Source organism: Uloborus diversus, chromosome 9, assembly GCF_026930045.1.
Source record: "Uloborus diversus isolate 005 chromosome 9, Udiv.v.3.1, whole genome shotgun sequence".
Classification (NCBI taxonomy): Eukaryota; Metazoa; Arthropoda; class Arachnida; order Araneae; family Uloboridae; genus Uloborus; species Uloborus diversus.
The window spans coordinates 89997288-90022902 of NC_072739.1; the positions used below are offsets into that span (position 1 = coordinate 89997288).

The 25615-nt window shown below is 31.9% G+C and overlaps 1 protein-coding gene across 1 annotated transcript in view; it reads right to left on the reverse strand.

Annotated features, from left to right (window-relative positions):
• The window catches only part of LOC129230369 (uncharacterized), a 42082-nt gene that overhangs the window by 9366 nt on the left and 7101 nt on the right, over positions 1 to 25615 (reverse strand). The window contains exons 2-6 of the mRNA XM_054864767.1: positions 18137 to 18237; positions 14284 to 14470; positions 10308 to 10420; positions 7168 to 7284; positions 1793 to 1912 (exon numbers count right to left, since the gene is read on the reverse strand). Coding sequence (XP_054720742.1) covers positions 1793 to 1912; positions 7168 to 7284; positions 10308 to 10420; positions 14284 to 14470; positions 18137 to 18237 — 638 coding nt within the window. The remainder of the gene's footprint in view (positions 1 to 1792; positions 1913 to 7167; positions 7285 to 10307; positions 10421 to 14283; positions 14471 to 18136; positions 18238 to 25615) is intronic.

The window sequence follows — 25615 nt, forward strand, 5'->3', positions numbered from 1 at the left end:
ATATATAAAAAGTGTTTTCATACATAACTTAGTTACTTCAATTATTTTTTAACTATTCCAATCAGCTCAGATAGTAGAGAAAGATTTTTTTATTTCTCAGAGGGTTGTTTTCGGAGCACAATGGGCAAAAAAAAACAAAACTTTTCTATTTAGCTGTGCTGGCAAAACAGCACGACACTGGGCACTGATTGATTAGTAACACGATTCCCTGCTCTTTAGAATTCCAAAAATCATGCATTAAAACTTTTCCAAAAGCTATAAAAACTTTAGTATCGAGATGTTTTGCATGATAACTTATTAGAAAATGAATCAAAATTTTAATTTTTTCTAAACACTAATTTTTATTTATATTAAACTGATTTAATGACCACTTCCTGTTAGCTTATGTGTGTTTGGTACCACACTGTGGTAATACATATTTAAGAAACTCGACCCCCCAAATAAAATGCTGAAATGCCGCCCCTGTATGGACATTAGATGTTGGGAAATTTAAAAAGAATTTCCTAACAGTCAAGAGGTTGGAGTTACACTTGAAGGCTCCAAAACTCCCAAAGTGGTCATTTTCCTTCTGACTTCACAGCCCTGGTTATGAGCTTACTACACAGTAAAAAATTTCTCATCACAGAAAAGGAATCTCTCCCAGCACTGACTCGTCATTCCTCTCAAAAGTTTGCGGCCTTTTTAGCGCCACACAAGCCTGCTTTCTTTAGTGAGAAGCTGAATGTTCAGGAACTAGTACGGCTTTCATCCAATTTCCGTTTTTGACGTTTGCCTCACTTATTAGTCACTTATTCCAATTTCATGAGCAAGCTTTCTCAAGGAAATTCCCGGATTTTGTTAAACTTGCTTTTTGATTGCCCCACAATTTTTGGAAGTGCTCAACTTACGAACACTCCCTGGACCAGGGGCGGATCTAGAGGGGGGACATGGGGGCCATGGCCCCTCCCAAAGCCTTGTGATTGTAGGATTTTTTTTTTAAAGAAAAAAAAGATCGAAAATATTATGAGAAAATAATAAAATTTAACACATGTTTTTTACATTAAAAGAAATTTAAGCCTTAATTGGGAGAGAAATTATATCTCTCTCCTCGAAAAAGAATTATTATTTCCAAAATTTTACTCCTTCGTTTGCATCATATCTAGATTCCAACTTTAGACACTTGGACGCTCTCTAAATGCTGTTGTATTGCTCACGAGACCAAAGAGAGCCTAAATTTGCGTATTTATGGCTTTAATTTCGAAATTTTTCGGAGGGAGAGCTCACAAATCCTCCATCGCTTTCTCTAATACATGCAAAAGTAGCTTAAAATTAGATTTTTAGATCGTCTAAGGTAAAATATTAAGGAAGGGGGGATTCCAAACACCCTCACTCTCTCTTTAGAATCATTTATTTTAATAATGTTTCTCGAGAGTTTGTTCAAAAATTTTGGATAGCCCCTCCCAAAATGATAGGCTAGATCCGCCACTGCCCTGGACATTAACCATCATTGTCAAGCTCTTTAAAACAACATATTGCATCAGACAGTTTCCAAAGCACGCTAAGCAAATGAACTGCTGCTTTCCTTGCTTGTAAAACTCGAAAATAGCAGAAGTTTTGCTTGAGATTGTAAAAAGTCCAAAAAACAATACTAAGACATATATTATAAAGTTAATGTGCTGAACAAAAGAAATGAACACATATTTAAAAGAAATCAGGTTGATTCTATGATGCACTAACTTTGACGTTTTTTTTTTTTTTTTTTGCAGCACCTTTTAACAAATATATATTTAAAAAAAACTCCTTGCTGACTTACTCTTTCTTTCAGAAGCTCATATGTTTCCAGTAGGCATTGAACTAATGACAAACATTTGCGTGCAGCTTGGCTATTATGCAGATAAACTTGCGACAAGCGCCACATTTTGTGATACTTTTCCTACAAAAATATACATAAATAAAGCTTAAATACCTAGAAAATACACCTGAATAGGTAGGTATAAAACACTAGATTTTTTTCAGACATTTACTTTAGTAAAAATATTAGATATTTTTGGAATCTTACATATTATGCAAATAGAATACGACACAACACCCCCACCCCCTCCTTACATATAAGACATTTTTTATTTTGATTTATTTTCTATCAGAAATCTTTTTTAAGGAGTTGTGTTTAACTGTTTTTCCAAGGTTGCGTTCGACGAGCTCGACCGGGAGCGACCGGTTAGTTAATCACGTGACAGCTAATAATCACGTGCTCCAATCAACCAATCAACTGCTTAGAATGGTAACCGGTTGATCATAGAACACTTCGGTTAGTAACCAGTTACTTACCGGTCGACCGGTGAGTTTCGTCGAAGGCAACCCAATTGTAAAAGCAGAACATAACTATTTTATTGTTGCAAAATTAAGTAAAGGAAAATCAAGATTCAAAGGCAACAGTAATCTCTAATCTGTGTCATAATTAAAAATTGAGTACATACAAACATAAAATAAATGAGTTTGTTTAAAAAGGTATTTAACTGACGGATTGAACTTCAGACAAAAATTAATCATTTCAAATTCCTTCAGAGAGTTGAAACAAAAAAAAAAAAAAAGGAAATGTCAGTCACGTGTGTGTCTGAATGAAAATATTTTGCTTTGTTCAGCTTTAAAAAGAAAAATAATATACAAATAAAGACACAAATGGAAAATCAAGAAACAAAAAGAAAGTTGAAAACATTTCATTGCCAGAAACTTGTACTTAAACATTATCAGAGAAAAGCAATTCTAAATTAGTAACTGAGCACTTTTAAATCTTAACGAAGAAAAGTAAATCTTTCAAGACATTGACAGACAGTTGTACCTGTTTGTAGTGAACTCGAATATGTGGCTGTAACAGAGATGGGCAGATTCGTATTCGTAAATCCAAATCCGAATTTGATTCATAGCACCGTAACGTGTCAATCCGAATACGAATACATTCGTATTCACAAGTGTGAATTCGAATAGATTCATGTTTGCTAGTGTGAATCCGAATAAGAAATTCGGATTCATACCTATGAATCCGAATCTATTCGGATTCAGACCTATGAATCCAAATCATTTCTGATTCACATCTATGAATACGAATCCATTTGGATTCACACTTGGATTCACTGAAAAATTCAATTTAAAAGTTCATTATAAATAAATAAATGTTTCTTTGTACCTCGCTACAGTTCGAGTTTTGGGTGTTAGCGAGTTTTTGGATGTATATTTATTGGCGTCAAACTAAGTAATTGGCCCGAAAATGAACTTCCTACTATTTAGAGCCCCAAATCAAATACGAACCCAGGTCCTTAGAAGTCCATAAAAAGTTAAAAATCATGATTTTATGGTCATGAACACTAAAAATGTTCGCTAATTTTTCGTAGAGTCAAGTGCCCATACTTGGGACAGTTTTGAACTTTTACCTCTAGTAGCATATTAATCATACGTTTTCCATTCGAACGAAGTATTTTACTTTCAGGATGTGCCTTACTACGTCCCTTCAAGACAAGGTATAAATGTGTAGATTTGTCATTTTTCCCTTTACAAATAAAACAAAAAAAATGTTCATTCTCCCGTTAGGGACTTCCCTACGGGGTTCGTGATAACGAATTCTTCCCTCGCAGATATAAGACTAGCTTTGAATTCTTCTACAGTATCAGTGGAGTGGTATCGCTGTAAATGGCGTATTAAATTCGAAGTATTCAAAATGTTCACCTGAACTTCTTTAGTTTTTGAGGGAACATTCGCATCACATTTTAAAAATAAAGCTTGAATAGATTAATGAGAAGCTCTCTCTAGGGAAATAGCATCGGCATTATCACTCACCGGCTTGAAAAAATCACCACTTAGTGCTGATCTAAGCGAAAATCGCAATTTCTGAAAAGGTTCGCATTCCGAATTCAAAGAATTGTCCTCGGAATAATAAGCAATCTTACTAAAAAAAACGAAAAAAATTCATATTGTTATTAAATAAATGTAATTTAAACCGAAGAAAAATATAAAAAAATCATAGTAGCAATTAACATTAAAAAAGAAAAAACTTGCAAAGTATATATATATATATGTGAAACGAGATTACCTTTCAATGAAATTAAAAATAATAAATTAAATTGGATACGTACCTATTAAGAGTCAAGCTTCGAGTGGTTCAAAAAAACTTTTTTTTGCTTGAGACCAGGACACACTCTATTTTTTTTTTTTTTTTTTTTTTTTTTCACACTTACTAATAGTATTATGCTGTAAAAGTTTTAGTTTCTTACTCAAATTTTAATAAGGTGCTCAATTTGACATTAGTCGTAGCATGAAAAATGTCACAAATTTGGAAACATTTAATTTCCCCAGCTGTGGTTTTGCAAATAATTTTTTTTTTGCAATGTATATGCATATTGCTTTTGTATATTATAATATGTAGCATTGTTATTTCAGTTCAATGTAATTTTTAACGCCCCTCCCCATACTTACGATGTTTGGGGGAGGAAGTTGAAAACACTCTTTCAGTTGAAATAAGAAATCAAAATTCTTCCGGTATATTACTATCTACATGTCTAAAAATATTGAGGAGTGTCCTGTTATCTATTAGAAACTTTTTTTACATGTATTTTTGAACCACCCTAGTTAAGCTATTTACTTATTCACTAAAAATAAACATACAATCCTCCTCAACTTACAGTAAGTCAAAACAGTGAGAAAAAAAATGCATGCGTTTTATAAGATAAGAATTCTAAAAAACAGTCTTCTTTTCAGTCCTTGATGAGTTTTATTAAAATATTTAAAATACAAGAAGCATATGGTTTTCTTTTTTTCTTCGTGCATTTTATTTCAGGTGTTATTTTTCAAAAAAAAAGGGGGGGGGGAATAATTAAATGTTCTACGCTATTTTTATTCTTTCTCAGTTTATGCAATTCCATATTATTTCCTTTTTTTCTTAGGAAAAAAAAGGTGTTATTTATTTTGATTGTTAAAAAATGTCTGTAAAATACACCCATATAGATATGGGACTTTATATTGTAGCAAGATTTTATCAAGCTCTGATGTGTAATTATTTTTTACTGATTTCTGAATTACTCAAACTTAGATTTTATGAATTTTTAACCGTATATAGGAAAAGGATTATCTAATTTAACATCTAACTTGGGCATTCTAACTTGTTAATATCACTATATTTAAATAAATTTAAATTTCAAAAATTCTATTTAAATCAAAAAAAATCCGATTTAAATAAAAAAATTCGAGCTTTTATATATATTTTTAAAAATTCTGATTTTTATCAACCCTGTTATGAAGTAAGATCCAACAATTTAAACATTATTTTATAATCTGTTTAATAAAATATGTAGAGTTTTTTGGTGTTCTTAAATAGTGATTCAAAATTTCCCGATTTATCTGTTGAAAATCACTGTATTCTGTCAGTGCATTTATACATCATTCATTAAAACTTTTTATACAATTTAACCTCAAATTATTTGACAAAAATTCCTAGCAGATTCCATCGTTATTTCCATTTGAAATTGCATTTGAGGAAAAAAAATCAGCAATTTGACGCAGTAAGAGACATTTATCGCAGCTTGAATTTTCATTACGTTTCTTAACGAAACTACCGTTCTTGCCACTCTAATCTCTCTCAAACCGATCTCCGTGCTTGGTCATGGCGGCCAATGGAAGCAGTATACGAGTCGTTCCTCTACCCTATTATAGAACTCTTTGGTACAAACAAGAACTTTTTCGCAGTAGTCAACGGTTGCGATAGTTGAAAATAAATGCGAAATACAAAATACAACCTAGCTTTCTTTTACGCATTTTCTGTTTCTTCGTGAGAAATTTGGTTAGAACTATTAGTAAATAATTATCTTTGTGATCGATGCTTCTTTCTGGAGATGGAGTATTAAATGTATGTTTGTATTATTGAATAAAAAACCGTTTTCTTCCATCATAATATATTTGTTCTTTTTTTTTAAATGAAACGTTTCAGAGAGAATCTGCATTTTCAACGGTTCAAGTATCTGTAACATCAACAAATTTTTACAATCAAATTTGGTCCTTTGTAACATCAATCACTGTATATTCATTATATTTTAAAGTTGTGAAATTGAGATAAATTACCTGTGGTAAAATTATATAAACAAATCAAGTTTCAATTTACATGACTTTGGTAGAATTCCACTTTTAAAATTTTTGGACCTATAACAATATCGTCAATTTTCTTCAGAAATTCACTAACACCGAAAACTCGACCTGTAGCGAGGAACAGACAGACATTTATTTATTTATATTGGGCTTTTGAATTGAATTTTTCAGTGAATCCAAGTGTGAATCCAAATGGATTCGTATTCACAGATGTAAATCAGAAAAGATTTAGATTCATAGGTCTGAATCTGAATAGATTTGGATTCGGATTCATAGGTATGAATCCGAATTTCGTATTCGGATTGACACGTTAAAGTATTGTGAATCAAATTCGGATTCGGATTTACGAATACGAATCTGCCCATCTCTGGGCTGTAACATAATAGCTTTAATTCCCCTTCTTGATTTACTGAGCATTGTTTGACTTTTTATAATGAAATAACTGCAATCACAATATTTTTATTTGTCACTTTATTTTCGCTAAAAACCAGGGGTGCTCACCTTGGGTTAGTCATGGTGCAGACTGCGCAATTGAAATTTTTAAGGGGGGAGCACCGTTGCCCTTAGGGGAGCTGGGCACCCCTGGATAAAGGGGTGTGACTGCATATACTCAATTCACAACAATAGCTGCATACACTCATGCTCTAAAAATATTATTATTGCATACTTGGGGTTTCTGTAATGTGAGTTCAAGAAAAATAAATGGTCTTCTTACGGGCTGGACTTCTGTTAGAAGGGGGAAAATACAGTCACGCTTTGCTTAAAGTGACGATTGGTGTTAGGGATTGGGAAAAAAAAGACATTAAATGGCGAATAAATGAAAGATTTTCAACATTTTTAGACATACAAGCACTTTTTTAAAAGGTAGTATTAAAATGTTCCAGCATCGTAGACAAATTTTTTATCTGCAAATTGATATTTAAAAAAATAATTTTTAAGATCTTTTTCTATCTACATAACTGAGACAAATTATCCATCGAACTTTGCATGGCTTCAAGAAAAAGAAAGGTTCATGAAATTGAAAATTTTTTACTAAGATAATAAAATTTCTCTACTAACTAAAGCACATTTCGAGTTCTTTTCCATATCAGACTTTGCTTGACTGAGCTGAAATGCAGCTTGCAAATACTGGGCATACAACACGTCTATCTCTTCTTCTTGCTGTCTGCTATTTAACTGTAACAAAATATAATGCCATTACATATATCAGCATGTAAAACAATCATTTTCCATTCAATGACTAAAGTTGACTTAGGACTTTTAACCTTTCAGACTATAAAAATAAAATGCACAATTTGCCACTTTTTAAAAACCCTACTGGCTACAGATATATTAGGTTACAAAAGGGTAAATAGAATTATCAGGGCAAACAGAATCACATTTTTGAGAAAATTCCTAAAAATATTACAAAACGTCAAGAGATTAAAATAGGTTCAAAATTATTTTGACAGTGCAAAGATAACCAAATAAAAATACTTATATAAAAAAAATTATCTAAAAGTGACAACACTGCTCTAGGGTACGGTTAGTAACTTTTGTTGGGTTCACAGCTGTCAGCCCAGACACTCCAAAACTCCAGATTTAAATTAGTAAAGGTACAGTTATGAGTGTTTTGTTTTGTTGCTTCTCCTATTTTTTTAACGTTAAACCAGTGCTGGTTTATTTAACTAGAATTAGTGATCATAAATTGATTTTTATTTTACATATTCATTCATTCATTTATTTATTGTGATTTTTTTAATTTCCCAGTTTTAGATGTCATAAAAAAGGGGTGAATGAAGAAAATTAAAATTGTTTATTGTTTGCATAGAATATTTTTGTTAATTAGGCTGATAATAAAAGTTATTTTTTATTTGTTTATTTTATATTATATTTTTTTTTCAGCATAAAAAAAATTAGCAGCAGCATGCCAAATGATTATAAACTTGATCCTTGTTTTAAAAGAAGTATTAAAAGCTCAAATGAAGAGTTTGAAACAACTTTTAAAGCAAAAAAATATAAATAAAGAGCTTAATTTGGAGCTAAATTTTTGGATCTCCTCTTTAAATTTCAAGTTTACCCTTTATTAATCATTTTTTTGTAAATACCTTTATCTGTTTTGTGTAGTTATTAATTGTTATTTCATTTTTTTTTTTTAAGTCGTGTGGGATTACACATTCGTATAAATGCTAATGAGTTTGACATTTTTTTTTTTTAATGAATACAAACTTTAAAATTATATTGATTCTCCTGGTCAATAAGGTTCCCAAAAAAATGTAGCAATATGGTTTTTAATTACAGTCGAACCTCCATATATCGAAATTTTCTGTATATCGAAATCTCAGAAAATTTCTATGTTCATTATATAGAAAAACTGTTTCTACATATCGAAAAAATCTCTATATATCGAAATTTTTTCGAAACATTCGTAGATTTTTTTTTCGTTTTTGAATGTTTGTCTCATGAAAAATGAAGGTTAGAGGAGAAAATAGCGTTCACTAAGTTTGCTCCGGAACTCATGAGAAATCTCGGGTTGAAGGGTGTGTAGTTTAGTCGTTGTTCCGTTCTGAAGTTCTTACATTCCCTCAAGTTTATTTCAAATCTTAGCTGTAACCACTAACACTATAAAATCAATTTCAAATTATCCCTTTTGTTTGTTGATAATCATTTCTAGTCTTCTTAGCTTCAGTAAAAATCATTCAAGTTAAGTAAATTGATTTTTTACTTTGCTCTCGATCTCATTGTTAAAATAAAAATCCCTAATGTTGCGATCAAGTTGAACTGCCGAAGAATATGAAGATGTATTGTTGGCGTAAAAATGTAATTTCTGTAAATTTTTAATCACTGACTTTCATTTAATCTGATACTCGTATAAATTATAAATTGGGTTTCATACACGAAAATTAGCTTTTATTTTAATGTTTTAGGATACTTTTATGATAAAATTAGATAGTTTCCATGTATCGAAATTTCTATATATCGAATTTTTTTCTGGCAATTTGCTACTTCGATATATGGAGGTCCGACTGTATATCTATATGCACTAAATGCTACATTTTCCCATTTTTTTATTTTAAAAGACAGCAATTTTATCAATTTTAAGAGGAGGATTGAAAATAAAGTACATATTTCTGGTTGAACCGATTCACCCTCTACTTTCAGACTAATAGCGTCACTAACAGTAGATATAAAAAAAAATTAACTTAAGAGTACTGTTTAGTTAAATTATGAAAAATTCTTCCAAAACTAAAAGAGTAGAAAAATCAGATTGCAAAAATCTGATTATTTTTACATAAAAAAAAGCAGCTGCAAAAAGTTAAGAACTAATTCTATTCACCCTGTTGTATAGTACTCCTCTCTTCATTTATATTTTAACAATTAATTTCTATTTTGTCGCACTTGTTTTGTGATGTAAAAATGATCTAAAGTTCTCACATGGTATTCAATATTGTAGATGGATTTAAAAAAAAAAAAATCATATATAAACTTCAATTTGTTTTACAAAAGTTGATGGTTGAAGCAATTCTAAAATTTTTATTACTTCATTTCTTAAATATTAACATGTATAACGTTGCAGTTCCATATGCCAATGTTTTCATTTTTTAAAAAAGTCCCGGATAAAGGTCTGCGAATGGTTAAAAAAAGTGGCTGCTAAACTAAAAGTTCTTGCTAGCCACTGGTGACTAAATAAAAATTTGAATTTTCAGGTCTAAGGTAAAACCATGTCACCTTCTACAGAAGTTTAGAACAAAACTATCATTTAATGAAGATTTTATATCTTTTCAGGTTGATTTTCTTAAAAGTGGTGGTAAAATTACACTTCGTAACTTTATGCATGGAGACAAATGAAGCAGTAATAGTTTTATTTTGATATAACAAATGATAATAATAAACAATAAAAAGAAGAAAACCCCAGATCATGGCTATGTTTGCAATACAGAAAATTAACTTGATTGATATAAAAATATTCTGTTACTGGAGATAATGCTTAGCTTTCAGACTTGATAAGAATGTATTTAGTTTACACTAACAGCACCTATCAATAGGTGAAACTTACTTGTATTATCTCCCCTGCTAATAATAATTATAATAAAATTAATGTAATTAATAAACTACTAATCTAAATCTAATGTTTACACTATAAAGAATAACTTTTATACTAAATTATATTAATTCAAAATTTTAAAGAATGCCTCTTTCAATATAATTTATAATCTAACCTGATGCAACTGTTTTTTATTTCCATCAGAAACCAAAGAAGATGAAGTTGATGAAGCTGAAGCACTTTTTGAAATTCGAGTACTTTCCAAGTTTGTATGGCTAAAAGTAGTATCTGAAAATACATTGCATGCTCAAAATATATAAATAAATAAATAAATAATGCAGTAGTTTATTATTACAATTGGCATTTGGGAGATAAATATAAAATTTCAAGCAAGTGGAAAACAAATTTTAAAACTAACAGAACATAGTTCCTACAACAAAACTTAATCCTCAGTGAAATAAACAAAAGCAGAGTGCTAGTTGGAGCACCATATTGATGCTCCAACAGGCCATCGAGTGGAAGCTTTGTGAATTCTGAATTTAATGACATACAGTGAGTACCTCAACCCACCTGCTTTGATTGCTGTTTCTCTATGGAATGGATTAGTTCAATCTAGACCTCGAAAAACCTGGTGCTACCATTGCAATGGCACTGTGCTCCTATTGGTCAGGAGGGTCTGTAAATCTGTAGAAAAATAAGGGGGGGGGGGGCATTTGATGAAGTTTCTGAAATCAAGAATTTGTTGTCCACATTTGCCAAAATAGTAGATAATCCAGACAAAGAAAATTTTAAAACAGTTTTTGGAGGTTTAGATTTCTTTTTAAATGAACTGAAGATGGGAATTTAAGTAATTAATGAGCTAACAGAATTGTTTAGCCCAATTCTTGAACTCAGTTCTATAGAGCAGATGGATTTAAAAATTAATTTTCATTTACCAGTTAACATATACAAAAACCACTGATCCGTAAATTTCAATGAGGAAAGTATCTATATTTCAATCGCAGTATTGGAGGCTCAGCCAAACTGCTTAAAATTGCGCAATTCAATCTATAAAAAGAAATTATAATAAACGTTTGCATTGCCCTGAAATTTTTTGCAAGATTTTTGCTACCATTGCCACAGCAGAAAAGGCATTTAGCATGCTTGGAATCAAAATAAAAACATGGCAGTGTTCATCTAAGAGCAGGGGCATGCGCAAAACTTCAGTAAAGGGAGTACCAGTATACCAGAGTCTGAGGGAGGGGGTTTTAGGTAATCAGCGGAAAAAGAGGCATGGCCGTCGCGAGGTCAAAAAATAGGATAAGTGAAATTGGTGGCTTTAAATTTTGTCAAAAGCATCCTAAATATAGAGAAATGATTTAGCTTCAAGTTTAAAATGGAGTCAAGGGAGAGAGAGGGGATCAAAACTAGATATAAGTAATAGCAATAACCTTATCGGTTATTGCTATTACTTATAAGTAATAGCAAGCATAAGTAATAGCAAGAGTATAATAGCAAGAGATATAAATAATAGCAAGAACCTTATCGTAAGCATAATATTCGCTCAGAAGTAGGGGGTCCAGCGGTTTCTCCACAGAGTTTAAAATTGTAGTCTTAAAGATGCATTTTAAACTAAATTTGGTAATGTTAGGGATAAAAGATTCAGAGACGCTTTCTTGTACAGTTTTCAAAATTGAAAGTTTTAAAATTCCAGTCTCTCCGCAAAATCTCTGAATATGTTGAAGGGAGGGGGCAGGGGGGCAGCCTTCTTTCAGAAATTGCTTGAAATTATAGCTCTAACAATGCAATTTTAGACAATTTTTGATGAGATGAGGAGGAGAGAGATTCAAGGGCTCTTCCTCGGAAATTTTTTTATCTTCAGCATGTCGGCCATACAGGAATACTCTCCCGCAAAATTTTCGAAGTTTGCTTTTATTGGCTTTCAGGTAGACTAACGGATGTGGAATGGTAAGTTCGGGAGAAATGAAGCAATGGAAACTGAATTTCAATTTAAATAACATTTTATTCAAAACATGTGTAAAATGTAAATAGGCAAAAACAATCAAACATTTATAAAAAGCACATCCCCTATTAACAATTCAAATAGAATAATCCCCCCCCCCCAAACAAACAAATATCACTGAGAAATATCACAAGATTTAGTTACTGAAAAAAACCATCAACAGTTCTAAAACGTTCCTAATATTTTTAAACATTTACCCTACGCCATGCCACTATGATGTCCAGAAAACTATTTAAAAATTCATACCACTGGAAGTCCATACTTTAAACTTGGCACACATAACAACGAAGGCAACATCCATCTGTCGGATGTTCAGACGAGTTGAAAACGTCCACTCGTGGACGGCAGACCAAAATCCATGGTCAATCAATCCCAGGCACACCCATGCCACAGTAGACGACTCCTCACCATATGCAGCACAGGAAATTATTTGCCCAGCTTCAAGCAAAACAGGAACCATCCACTAGCAGAGGATGCCTCACCATATAGTGGATTCAATCCAGTCCGACCGGCTCCGTAATCGGGTATATGCCAGACGAACTTTCCGGCCCTGTTAGGCCTAATACTTAAAAAACATCAACTCTTCAAACTTATATTCCTTAAAAAAACTCCTTCGCTACTTGTAGGGCACTGTTTTAGAACATCCTGCACTTTTAGCAGGCTATCGAATCTTGTTATTACATACCTCAAAACTTCCACGTCCTCTGCGTGGATAAATCAATCTATTGAGCACACCATGCTCAAATCAAAACACACCGTCTGCAGAACGGAACCAAATCATAAGAGGACGATTGATTGATTTACTTTCTATTTAAACCATCTCAGTTACCCCCAAGCAATGACGTGACGTCGTCAAAATTTACATCTGTTGCCTCTCAAAGCAACTCACAGTTAATCCTTTTAACTGTTGCTACTTCTTAAATTTACTTTCTTGACTGCTACCAGCAGAAAGATCCTCAACTCTTGAAGCCTGACGTCACGTCCGCCAATGGGCAAAACACGTGATTGACTTGTTGGGTGTTTAGTCACTGGGGATTTCAACACGCTCGCCGGATATTTACGTCTTTTCAAACCGGGAATCAATTTCTCAGATAGTTTGAATTCACAGGTAAGTTTTAAACAATTTAAAATACATTCAAGCTTTTTATGAAATTGCTCCAAGAACATAAAAATATAGGCTTATGCCAACAGTTTTTAAAACACGGTTTTTAGAAGATGATGTTAGTGGGCGGAAAAGTTAGCGGACCTCCCTTGCTATTTTGCAAAGTTGAAATTACAGAAATGCAATACTAGATTATCTTTAAATCATCAGGGAGTTTGGGTGCGCTCCTTTGGAAAAATTTTCGAAAAAGCTCAAAAGAGAAATTACAGGCGATTAACGTAAATTTTTACGTTGATACCTGGAATGAATTTTGTCAAGTTGAATATCGGATTGGTTTTGTTATAAATGGATCTCAAGGTAAGATAATTTTAGTTATTGGCAGGTACTGTCCCATGGATGGCTAATTATTCGGAACTTGTTTTCCTAATTAGTCGAGGTGAAACCCCCTGCTTTTATTTTTAGGTTTAAGCTCTTGTTATAGTTTACAGTTTAACATGTGGTGCGTTTTGCCCAATGTTACTCTATATTGCATATACTGGAGCTTAGACACTTTCTTTTAGTATATAGTTAAATTTTTTGGTTTTTTGACCATATTTATTGAATCCTCCATGGCTGATGAGCTCTGGATTCATACTTTGTCTTTTCCTATCAAATAGCTGCTTGCAATTTTCATTTTTCTCATCATTATTTTTTATATAAATTGTTTAATATTTGGTATTTGTCTTGCATATTTTTTATATTTACTTGGCTTTTTAGTTTTGCTGCCTTACGCTTGTATGGGCTTTTGGTGTGGTCTTTTCAATATTTTTCACTTTTATTATTATTTTATATATATATATATATATATATATATATATATATATATATATATATGTGTGTGTGTGTGTGTGTGAGGGTATGTGTGCATTTGAAAAGCAATATCTGTAAAATAATTTTTTTTAATAATGCTATTCCAGAAATATTCAAAGCATGAACTAAAGTTACTCAAAACTAGAATATCCATTCAACTCATCACAAATATTTTATAGCAATTAAAATGTCACATACCACTTCGACCTTCTAACGAAATATGAGAACATGAAGGAATTGGAACCATTGGTGCTGAAGAACATGAAGAAACTGCTACCATTGGCGTTGAAGTAAACTCTTGAATACCTTTCTTTCTCATATTGAAACTAGGCCCAAATCTTGGCGTTGCTGAATCGAGGAAGGATGGATTTATTGTAGTCTCATTCTGGAACAAAAGACAGAATGTTGATATGCATTAAAAAGCCTTCACTGCATAAAGTTTTAGCTGAAATTCTAATCTCAAACAAAAAATGCAAATAACAGCATCATTAATCAAATATAACTCAAATTATATATAAGCCTTAGGTTAGATTTGAAAGAGATTTGAGTTCAAGACAAAAGCTTTTGTGTTTTGTAACATGCTTTTTCATTCAAAACCTTTCTTTTTTTTTTTTTTGCATTGAAAAAGGGGTTCTCTGTAACACCAAAACATATGTCAACGGTTCTAAGCAAATTTGTGCAATTTAACATTAAGATAATTATACATCTCCTTTTCTGCACAATGATATTTATTGATTTATTATTACCAAACTCTCTCATAATGCCTGTAAAAAGCCAAACATATTAACAGAATGAAATTACACTGGACAATGCAATTTTAAGAGTTAAAATGAATAAACAAAGGAAATGAAAATAGTAATTAAATTACAGCTCAGCTGAAAACCAATGAAGCAAAGCTGCAAAATTTTCAGCTTTTGATTAGATGTAGTATAAAAAATGAGACAAAGTAATCCTGATAAAAAACAATGTGGGAATTATAATGACATAGGCAAAACCACCCTCGGAAAAGGCTGATCTACCTTTAAACAGAAACAAAAGTAGAAGAGAAAACATGCTAAAAAACAGATAAATATATTTTTAATATCTTCTTAAGCTGCAGAGCTGCACTAAAGCCTTTAATAGGACAAGGCTATCTTTACAGGTCCCTTCCAATTAATTCAATTCAACATCTGAGTCTGCCAACAATTAATTTTCAATGTCTTGACCAGGGAACCAACCGTACCAGTTTTTTAAAAACAAAAAAAAAAAAAAAGGGGGAATTGAAAGAGGATAAATTTTGACTCACAAGTTTCATATTTTGCTATTTATTCAATCCTGAATGCAGTAGTTTGGAAAAAATTTTGTATTGTTTGTTTTTATCTTACTTCTACTGCATACTGTTAACCTGTTTTGCCTGAAAAAAAAATATTACTCTACCTCAGTTCCTCTTTGTTTTCTACACTACTTGTAATTGAAAAAAGGTTGTTGTAATGAAGTTATTTTTTCTTTAAAAGCTGTTTCTTACAAAGTTTTAACAATACTGTAAGACTGTAAAATCTAGTGCTCAAGTTCAAAGACTGGAAAGTGCAAATGAGGTACCTTAAATAATTAAATTTTCTAGAATCCTTGAAAAGAATTAGATAAGTCTTTGAAACTCCTATGCAAATTGTGTGCTTCAATTATATTTCTTATCAAGTGTATGATTATGAATTGTTCAAATGGGCAGTATGTTACTATCTTGTTATGCCTATTTTCTAAATCTGTACACCATTTTTTCAAAAGCATTAATTTACATTACAAAGAACATTTAAAGTATAAAATTTTTTATTTGCCATATATAAGATATTAATTTTGCCTGCCTGTATGCCAGCAAAACCTGGACCTTGAATTTAAAGACCCTACTAGCTCTAGAAATAAAATTTTCGAAAGGAACTAAGAACTATTTTTGGACTTGTTAAAAATCAAGGATGTTGGCAAAACAAATTCAATTTTGAGCTATATAGACATTACAAAGAACCTTAAATTACTCAAGTCATCTGAAGAAGCCCTGAAAATTACCTGACCATCAGGGTCGGATTTGGAAGTGTGGAGGCCCCGGGGCAAAAAAGGAGTGGAGGCCCCTAATCAGGGTTCGAAAAGATCACCATATTTTTGAAAATATCCGATAGTTTTATATATATCCGAATATTTTCATATATATGTATATATCCGATATTTTCGATTTAAAAAATTTCCATTCAAGTCATTTCGTCAAATAATTTTTAAATTTTTGAGCTCAAGAAGCGAGAAGTTGTAAAAATGACCTGAAAGTTAACCATTTTTCGGATTTTTTTTATTTACTTTATTTTTCTTTAACTCATAGGTACAAATTACAAATTAAATAAATTTAAAAAAATAATAAATTGCCACTGAAATGCTCGATTAAAAAAAAAATTGATAGTAAATGGATACTTGCAATCAGGGCTTCCTGATATATCCATAATAATGTTATTTATGTGCAAGCATTCTTTGTAGAAATACAAATAAAAAAAGTCTGGGAGAAAAAACGTGAAATTTGCTGACCCGTGAAAGTTAGGATATTTTGTAAAAATTTTATTGTGGGGGCCCCTTTAAATTGGAGGCCCCGGGGCAGTAGCCCCGCCTGCCCTCCCCTAAATCCGGTCCTGCTGACCATAGAGCTTAAACATTCAAGAATCCTATTGGATCCCGAACAAGAGAAAGACCACCAAATATTGAAAACGACTTGAAAACTTTAAGTATTAAAAATTGGCAGTTGCTGCATATTACTTGAGTTGGAGGATGCAAGCTGTCAAGGCAGCCAAGACCTGCAACAGGGCGTTGCACTTGTACAGAAGATTTTTTTCCCAGAGATGTTTGCCACCCCCTCCTCCATCCAGTTATCCCTTATAAGGCCTCAAAATGCAGAATTTTATATCCATTTTTCAATAGTTCCTAAATTTGGAGTTATTCTATATATCACTTAAAAAAAGAGCCCTGTGTTACTCTCTTGATACCAGTCATCCTCTTAAGGTCAATTCAAAACCAGCATACAAGCATATAAATAAAACGAGCTGATGTGTGCATCACATGACTTTCCTTTTACTCCAATTTAATGTCATTTCCCCATTACTGGCAATTTTAATGTGATTCAATAGTTTACTCTCTAAATGTCACCAACAGTGGCCAAATTGAAACCGATTTAAAAAAAAAAATGCCGAATTTGTCGCCAAGTTGGCGACAAAATTTGGTGACCAAAACAGTGGCGATATATCTCCAAGTGTCCGTCAAATTATAACACCATTTGAGTTTATATCGAAATTAACAATGATTCCCCCCCACCCCAAAAAAAGGGGCAAAAGACCCCTTTAAAAACACCCGAATGCAACCAAAAGAGGAGGTGCACAACTAGACCCCACTAGGAGTCTACGTATCAAATTTCAACTTTCTAGGACTTACTGTTCTTGAGTTATGCAACATACATACGCACATACATACATACAGATGTCACGAGAAAATTCGTTGTAATTAACTCGGGAATCCTCATTACGGATATTTCGCGTGCCTATATGTTCCTAGGCACTTATTCACATGTGGTCGAGTCGAAAAAAAACTCAATATTCATTCAGAGGTTAGTTAAAATGGAAATTAAGATTGATTTTTGAATGAAAACTTTTTTGCGAATACAATACTTCCTTTTTGGTAAAAGGAAGTAAAAATGACACACATAAAAAAGTAAAGTATGGCCTTATGCATCACAGGAAAAAGACAAAATCATAGAAGTGGGGAAGCATACAAATAGTGTTACTGAAAAAAAGCTCCCCCTCTAGGAACTGAGTTCTAAATCCGCCTATGCATACATGGCACAATTTTTGAGAAAACTCGGGCATTTCTTTTATTTTCAAAACTTAGGGCATTTGCTTTCAAATTAAATGTACAAAATCATTCATACTCGACTTCACAAAAGAAATTGGAATTTGCAAAAGAAAAACTTTAAACTCATCTCCTGATTAATTTTGTTTTTGTAACTTAACATCCTTTATCTCCCAGGTACAGAAATAGACAAAGAACTTACAGCTCTAGATTTAGCACCAAGAAAAGTTCCGTCTTTCGGTGTGGCTTTGGTTTTTGGAAAATCATCAGCAGCTTGCTTGTATCTAGATGCAACAACACGACCTACAGAAAAATATAAGTTAAAAATAAAAATAATAAAAAAAACATTCGATATGCTGAAAAAGCAGTCTTTAATCTGTTACTTGTATAACATTGTTGAATCATTTACTTTTTGGAGAGACTTTTCACCATCATCCAGTTTAATAATGATCATGCCCCCCCCCCCACTTGATTGCGGGACTGCATTTCAAGGTCCAGTGATGGGCCGCCTTTTTTGTAGTCGTAAATTTTTAAATTAAAATTGCATGAATATTTTTTACCAATAAAGTATTATAATGTAATTCAAACTGAATATAGGGCAATTCCACCGTTATGGACGTAACAATCACAGACTTTAAACACTCATAATTTCAATTTGGTTTCATAAAAAGCTACAATTTTTTTTTCTGTTGAATAGTTGGGTGTTATTAATGCTATCAAAAATTTGGGTGCAGATTGCTTTATTAGAAAAAGTAACAAAAATTAAAAACTGCCTGTTACGGACGTAACTCAGAAAACAGCAAAATGTATACATTGTCATACAATTGCCAATATTCCTGTGAATTATTCATAGATTTCTAAAATTTTCTTTGAAATACTTGTTCTAGAGATTTTAAGCTTTCTAAAACCATGAAGTTTTCATGGATACTGTTTGTAAAATTTATGATAGAAATTTATATATTTGTTACGGACGTAACAAAAAAGTGTTACGGACGTAACATGTCTGATATACTAATTGCACAAAGCAAATAAAAGCTTATGTATACTAATAATTTTTGTTAAGAGAGTGCATTGGTCTAGATTAACACATTATTTTGACCATTTAAGTTACACTTTAATAGTTTTTAAAGATTTGGGGAGGTAGGGAGCAGCCCCTGTCCATATACCACCATGTAAATAAATATAAAATATAAATTGGTGTGTCATAAAAAGTGAAATTATCCAAGGGGAAATTAAGCAAAACAAAAGTGGAATTATTCAGTTACAAATAAATTTTTCAAATTTTTAACATGAACATGGAGGGAGAGCGGGGGGGGGGGGGGGGTCTTCTACAAGGGGGGGGGGGGAGAACTTTTACAGTTTAAGAATTTTCGATGATTTTCTCTATCTCTCAACAAATACATTAACTGCCAAATTTCTTTTAAAGTTTAACGGTTGCCTTTGATTTTGATCGCTTTTTAATAGAATTGGCACGTTTTTGCCAAAGGTGGAAAAAAAACTGTCGAAACTGACATCGGAAAAATGCATTTTGGCCAACATTTGCCTAAGTAATCTAAATCTTGCTTCAAAACTAAATAAGCCTTATCTGAGGATCAGATGTAGCTAGTTTAATATTTAGTATTTTTAACTCTAATCTAATTATGCTTTTTAATTTAAGTTTTAAAACTATAAAATATTCAACGCATCAATGAAACAGTAATCTGAATATTATTTTTTTGTGGAGAGTAAATAACAATAAAAAGTAACTCAGTAACTTTGGTTTAAACTATTAAACAGGACAAATTCTTATCTCTAAGTTAGTTTTTAAATAGGAAGTAATATCAATTTGGCTATGCTTTCAGAATGATAGAAGCTTGAAGAGAAAAACTATAATTAATATCTGTAACATAAATTTAAAAAAAAAACTTTATTGATGAAAATTACGCACAAAATGCTTTGGATTTCATCGTGTTAAATGATCAAGGAATTTTCACAAAAATCTACTGGGAGAACATTATTTTTTTTTTGTGTCATAGTGCATTGATGAAGCAAAGTTTAAGAAATTAAGGAACCCTCTAGAATATTTTAATGCATGTTATTAAGCATTAATTGCTAATCTAGAATTATTAACACCAATTGAATTAGGATTTGGAGGACAAAAAAAAATCTTACATTGAGAGGAACATCTTAGAGCAACAGTAGGATATCTTGTCTTATTCCTAGGATTAGATGTCTTAATGTTGCTCTGAGGCGACGATGTGTATTTCAATAATTTTAAAAAATGAAATTAAATATCCACTAATATTTATAAAATTTTGAAAATCACAGTATCAGAAGTTTTGTTATATCATATTACATGTCATACCCTATATTTTCATTGCCTATCCTGTATTGTTTTTCTTTTTAATTGAAAATATACATGTGTTACGGACGTAACGTACTGCTTTTTGTTACGTCCGTAACAAAAAATGTTACGTCTGTAACGCCATTTTTTTAAAAACTAAAGAAATTCTAATGTTTTAAACTATGGTAAACAATTACTCTGATGAATTGCTAAAAGGACAAAAAAGGATTTCTTTTAATTTTGATTTTTTAGGAAGCAACAACAACTTTTGCTAAATTTTTGTTACGGACGTAACATTGAACTTCATTTTTAAAAAATTTTAATTGCCTAATTTCATTTTGTAAAAAAATAAAAATAAATGCATGTTATTATAGTATTATGTTGATAATTTAAGCTGTACTGCAATTAATTTTGTTTATTTTTATTTTGCTATTAGAAATAAGCGTTTGAAAATGGGGTATTTTTTTCTGATTGTTTTGAAGACCCGACTATCATACTTCCAACTAGGAAAAAAAATTATTATTTAATTTTTATTAAAAAAGCAATGCAATATTCTGAAAATACACATTGCAAGCTTTACAATGATGTATAATATAGCAAAATAATTGCAATATGAAATTTTGACTTACTGGTTTCACTTTTCATGGAATTGCCCTATAGAGAGTTTAAATAAGATAACTATTAGTTTAAGTTAAATTTGCATTGTTTTAATTAAAATGACATACACTTATTTAACTTACTAGTATTAAAATAAAAAAATAACGATCAGTGATAATATCTCATTACTGTTCAACTGCCACAAAAACACTAGTTACAACAACATAACTGAAGAAGAATTAAGCGGGTCTTCCTTCTTCTGACTAAAAAGGTCAATCGTCTTTCCCAACTCATTTTCCTCTGACAGAAGTGCTACACAATTTAGGCCGCTTTGGCTTGTACTTTTCTGCTAGGTTTTTAAAAAATTTGCTAATCTACTGAAAGACCTTTCAGCTGAAGACACAACGATTGGAATGCAAAAAAAGAAAAAAAAAAGACTCTCTGATATCAGTTCACAGATTTATGAAAATCATCTCAAGACTTCTTGTAATTGAAGTTAAGAAGATTCATTGGTTCTTTTTCAGATAAGAAAACATTGTCTTACAGACACTCTTCATCTGTATAATTGCATCAACTAAGCTGTCTGTGTCTGCAAAGTCCAAAGGATATTTACAGGCAAGATTGATGGCTATAACTTTCAGTTCATTGTTCTTGACAGTTGCTGTCAATAGTTTACAATGAAAAACTATTGACAGTATTTTTACTCACGATTCTTTGTTACAATCAGCAATATAATTTAACCCTCTGACAGTTCAATTAAGATCTGTGAAATTCTTCCCCGTAATTTTTTTTTTTTTGGAGTAACTTGCTACGTAAATTAAATGCCCTATCTTCTATCAATGCCTAGCTACCGCCCTGCACTGCTGACAACAAACATTTAGCATCAGAAAAATGAGTGTAAAATGCTTTTGAAGAATGCTCACTACGGCGTGATAAGACGTTCAAAACCATCAGAGAGTTAAGCTATAAAAAATAAATATAGTAGGACTAATTCAATGCATAAAAATCTTTTTAATTTAAATTTATGTTTACTAGTTTAAATGCTTTAAAGGACTAATATATTTAAATAAAAATACCACCTAAATTATGACCCATACCTCGGAGCCCATCATTTCAAAATTTTCCAGGGGGTTTGTGTTCAATACATTTTATAAAGGACTAGTAAAAAATACCCGGCGTTGCCTGGGTTAGCAATAATTATCAGAAACAATCGTTACTTGCATTTGTTTTCTGTTTTAAGTGAAAGAACTTAAAACACACCTTTTTGACGTGACTTAAAATCTAGCTTCTTCCTTACTCATAAAACTAAAGTAGCAGTAACTAAAAAGAGCAAAATAGTATTCGTTTAGAAACGAAAACACAAAATTTAAGCGTATACAAATTTGAAGAATTTCCGAAATATGAAATTAAACTTCACATGTTTAAAAAGATTTATCAGTTAATACTTATTTATTTATTTTTTTACATTGAGTCTTACCTTCTCTGTATGTATATTGAAGAACGAACTGTTTAAAAAAATGTGGCCGCGCGCCCGTGATCCCCTTAAACTTGCTTTAGTTATTTTGGAAAATTTCAATTATTATGGACTCTTAGTGCGATTTAAAATATTTCCGAATTTGCGGGAATCGTTTTGGGATACCTTGGATAATGCTCCCCCTCCTTAATTTGAAAAACGGTATGTTACTAATTTTTGTTAAAGAGATATTGTCGCCATATGCTAAGATATTTTTGGTCACCATAAAATGGCGCTAAACAATTTCATCCGTAATGTTTCCAAAATAAGTAGTAAAATTTGGCGATGGCTTGAATTTGTGCACAAAGTCACATTAATGGAAGTTTTTGTGCTGTTTATGGATTTGCCTAATTTAGTTGCTGGATTATTTTACAGTAAAAAAAGTTTTTAAAGATTCTTTGATTGACGATATTTTGTTTACATGGTGAAAGCCGACAAACATTATTACGTAGTCTTTGACTTCAAAAACCGTGACAGTTGAAAAAACTGCCAAATGCATCCGCTACTGAAATCAACCTGCATAAATTTTGGCGAAGTTTCTGCTGTTAGATTGGATAATGATGAAAAAATCCAATCAGCACAAATAACAAAAAAAAAAAAAAATCATTAATTACACTAAAGTTCTATTTAAATGGAAAATAATCAACCAAATCTACAGTTATTATTAGCCAATCTTGGGGAAAAAACGTTAATTTAAGATTGGACTTGAGAAAAGCCTCAAACAGTCAGACGAAACACAAAAACATTCAACAATTCTAACTATGAACTGGGAGTTGAGATGATACACTAAATAATGAATTGGGCTTAGGAAAGCCTTCGAACATGGAACAAAAAAGCCCATAACTCGTTTTTCATACAACTTAGAACTTTCTAACAGATGCCATCTTCAGCAGAAAAATAAGCGCTTTCGATGGACACATAATTTTAATATGTGCACGTATTTTTTAACCGTCATATTGGGGCATTTATGCGAAACTTTGGACAAATTAGAATAAAAAAGGAACTATCAATCGGATTTTTATCGAACTGGTCTATAAACCTTCCCAGTACCAAACTGAACAAACGGTGAAAGTTTCAGCCAAATCTGCCGGGTAGTTTCTGAGATCTTAGGGAACAAATTTACCAAACTCCATTTTTATATATTAAGAAAAACAATAACATAAGTACAAAAAATGCCTAATTTCATTATGTTTCTAAAATACAGACCCATAACTTGACCCCTGATTGTCAAAATAAATAAGCTGGCCTGAGGTCTACCCAGAACCTATTTCTGTGTGTGTGGGTGTGAGGGGGGGGGGGGGAGGGCATGTTGATAATCATACTGGATGATGGTGGATAGTTCCCAAATGATGCATATACAGTTGATGACTCTCAAACAAAAATATTGTTAGAATATACAACAGGGTCATTCCATAGAAATGTCAACATCAACCTCAGAAATTTTTTTTCCACAAAGCCTTAACTATGACCCATCATTTCATTCAGCATACTTTCTAGTGCATAAATCCAGTAACAGTTTGCAAAAATTTAATTCGGGGTTTTTCTTCTGGCTCTAAACGTGAAAAGTTGTAGAAAAGGCTTAGCATGTGCAAAAAACATGAGTCTACATTTTCTTGTGTAATGTAAATTTTTTTTTCAAATTTTTAAAAGGACTATGTTTATTCTAAATGATTAGATGTTGGCCCAATAAAATTGACTGTTCTTTATGCATACATTATAAGATAAGTATTTTAATTAGTTTGGTTATTTCACTGAAAATATTTAAGTTACGTTAGTCACGAAAATGTACTATTTTCTGCTTAAAAACTAAACCACATGATTGAACCAAACAGCACTTTTTATTTTCTTACATCTGTGTCATATCTACTTTAAAAAGTGCAAAATATTTATTTTAAGTATCAGTAGATATAAAATAATTAGTGTGACTAACGTAACATTTGAGCTGTGACTAACGTAACATTTTAAAAATAACTGCTAATATTTAAAATTTATTTAATTTAATGTACATTTTCATGAACAATTTTGAATATGTAGGCATTCTATATTGATTAAAAACATAAAGGGTGAAAAATACCAGTAATATTGCATTGTAGACATTCTGTTTACTTAGAAAAATACTTTTTTAAAGGTCTTTAAAAAGATACTTCCAATTTAAAGAATTATTAAAAAAGAAAAAAGGTGAGTAAAGCAAAATGAGTACTCTGCTGAATGTGCATTCAACCCCTGAATCCAAGCTTAATAATTAAGATAATAGAAATTGTCTTAACAAAGGAGAACGTACATGAAATACACCGCCAACTCAGTCATTTCCAGCCGAGAACTGCAGTTTTGTGCTTATTAGCACTCATCAGCCCGGCATAGGAAAGTGACTGAGCTGGAGATGGAAAACCTCTTATGGAAGCCAAGAGGGCCAAACAAACTGGTAGCTAATGTAGAATTAGCACAGACAAGCCGGGCTGATGAGTGCTAATAAGCACGAAACTGCAGTCCTCGGCTGGAAATGACTGAGTTGGAGGTGTATTTCATGTATTTCTGCTTTAGCCCTGGCTAATGGGCGGTAATTTATTGAATATACCATGCCTTGCCATCAATTTTGAGTTGAACCGAACCATTGCTTTTGTCGCTCGGCTGGTCTGTGCTAATTTTACATTAGCTACCAGTTTGTTTGGCCCTCTTGGCTTCCATAAGAGGTTTTCCATCTCCAGCTCAGTCACTTTCCTATGCCGGGCTGATGAGTGCTAATAAGCACGAAACTGCAGTCCTTGGCTGGAAATGACCGAGTTGGCGGTGTATTTCATGTATTTCTGCTTTAGCCCTGGCTAATGGGCAGGAATTTACTGAATAAAGGAGAACGTCTCTGTTTTTTAGAAAATACATCTCCACCTGTTATTAAAATGAAATAATGGCTGCTCGTTGGAAAATATTTGAAGATGTTACATGATACAGTGACAATAAGCGCTGCTGCCATATATTTCAGAAAATACAAGAATGATCATTTAGAAATTCAAACATTTGAGGTGATATCTGGAATTAAAATGCATTCTGCAAAAACGTTCGAATATTTTTTTTTCAATATACATTTTAATTCAAAAGGATGCACAATACAATTTGTTCGATGAATCAGTAAACCTTTAAAAATAATATGCCATTGAAAAGTACTACGGAGTTTCTTATAACGATAACTAGTATATCGACAGAATACTAGAATTCGGTGAAACTATCAACTTGCATAAAGTTAATTTTTTAAA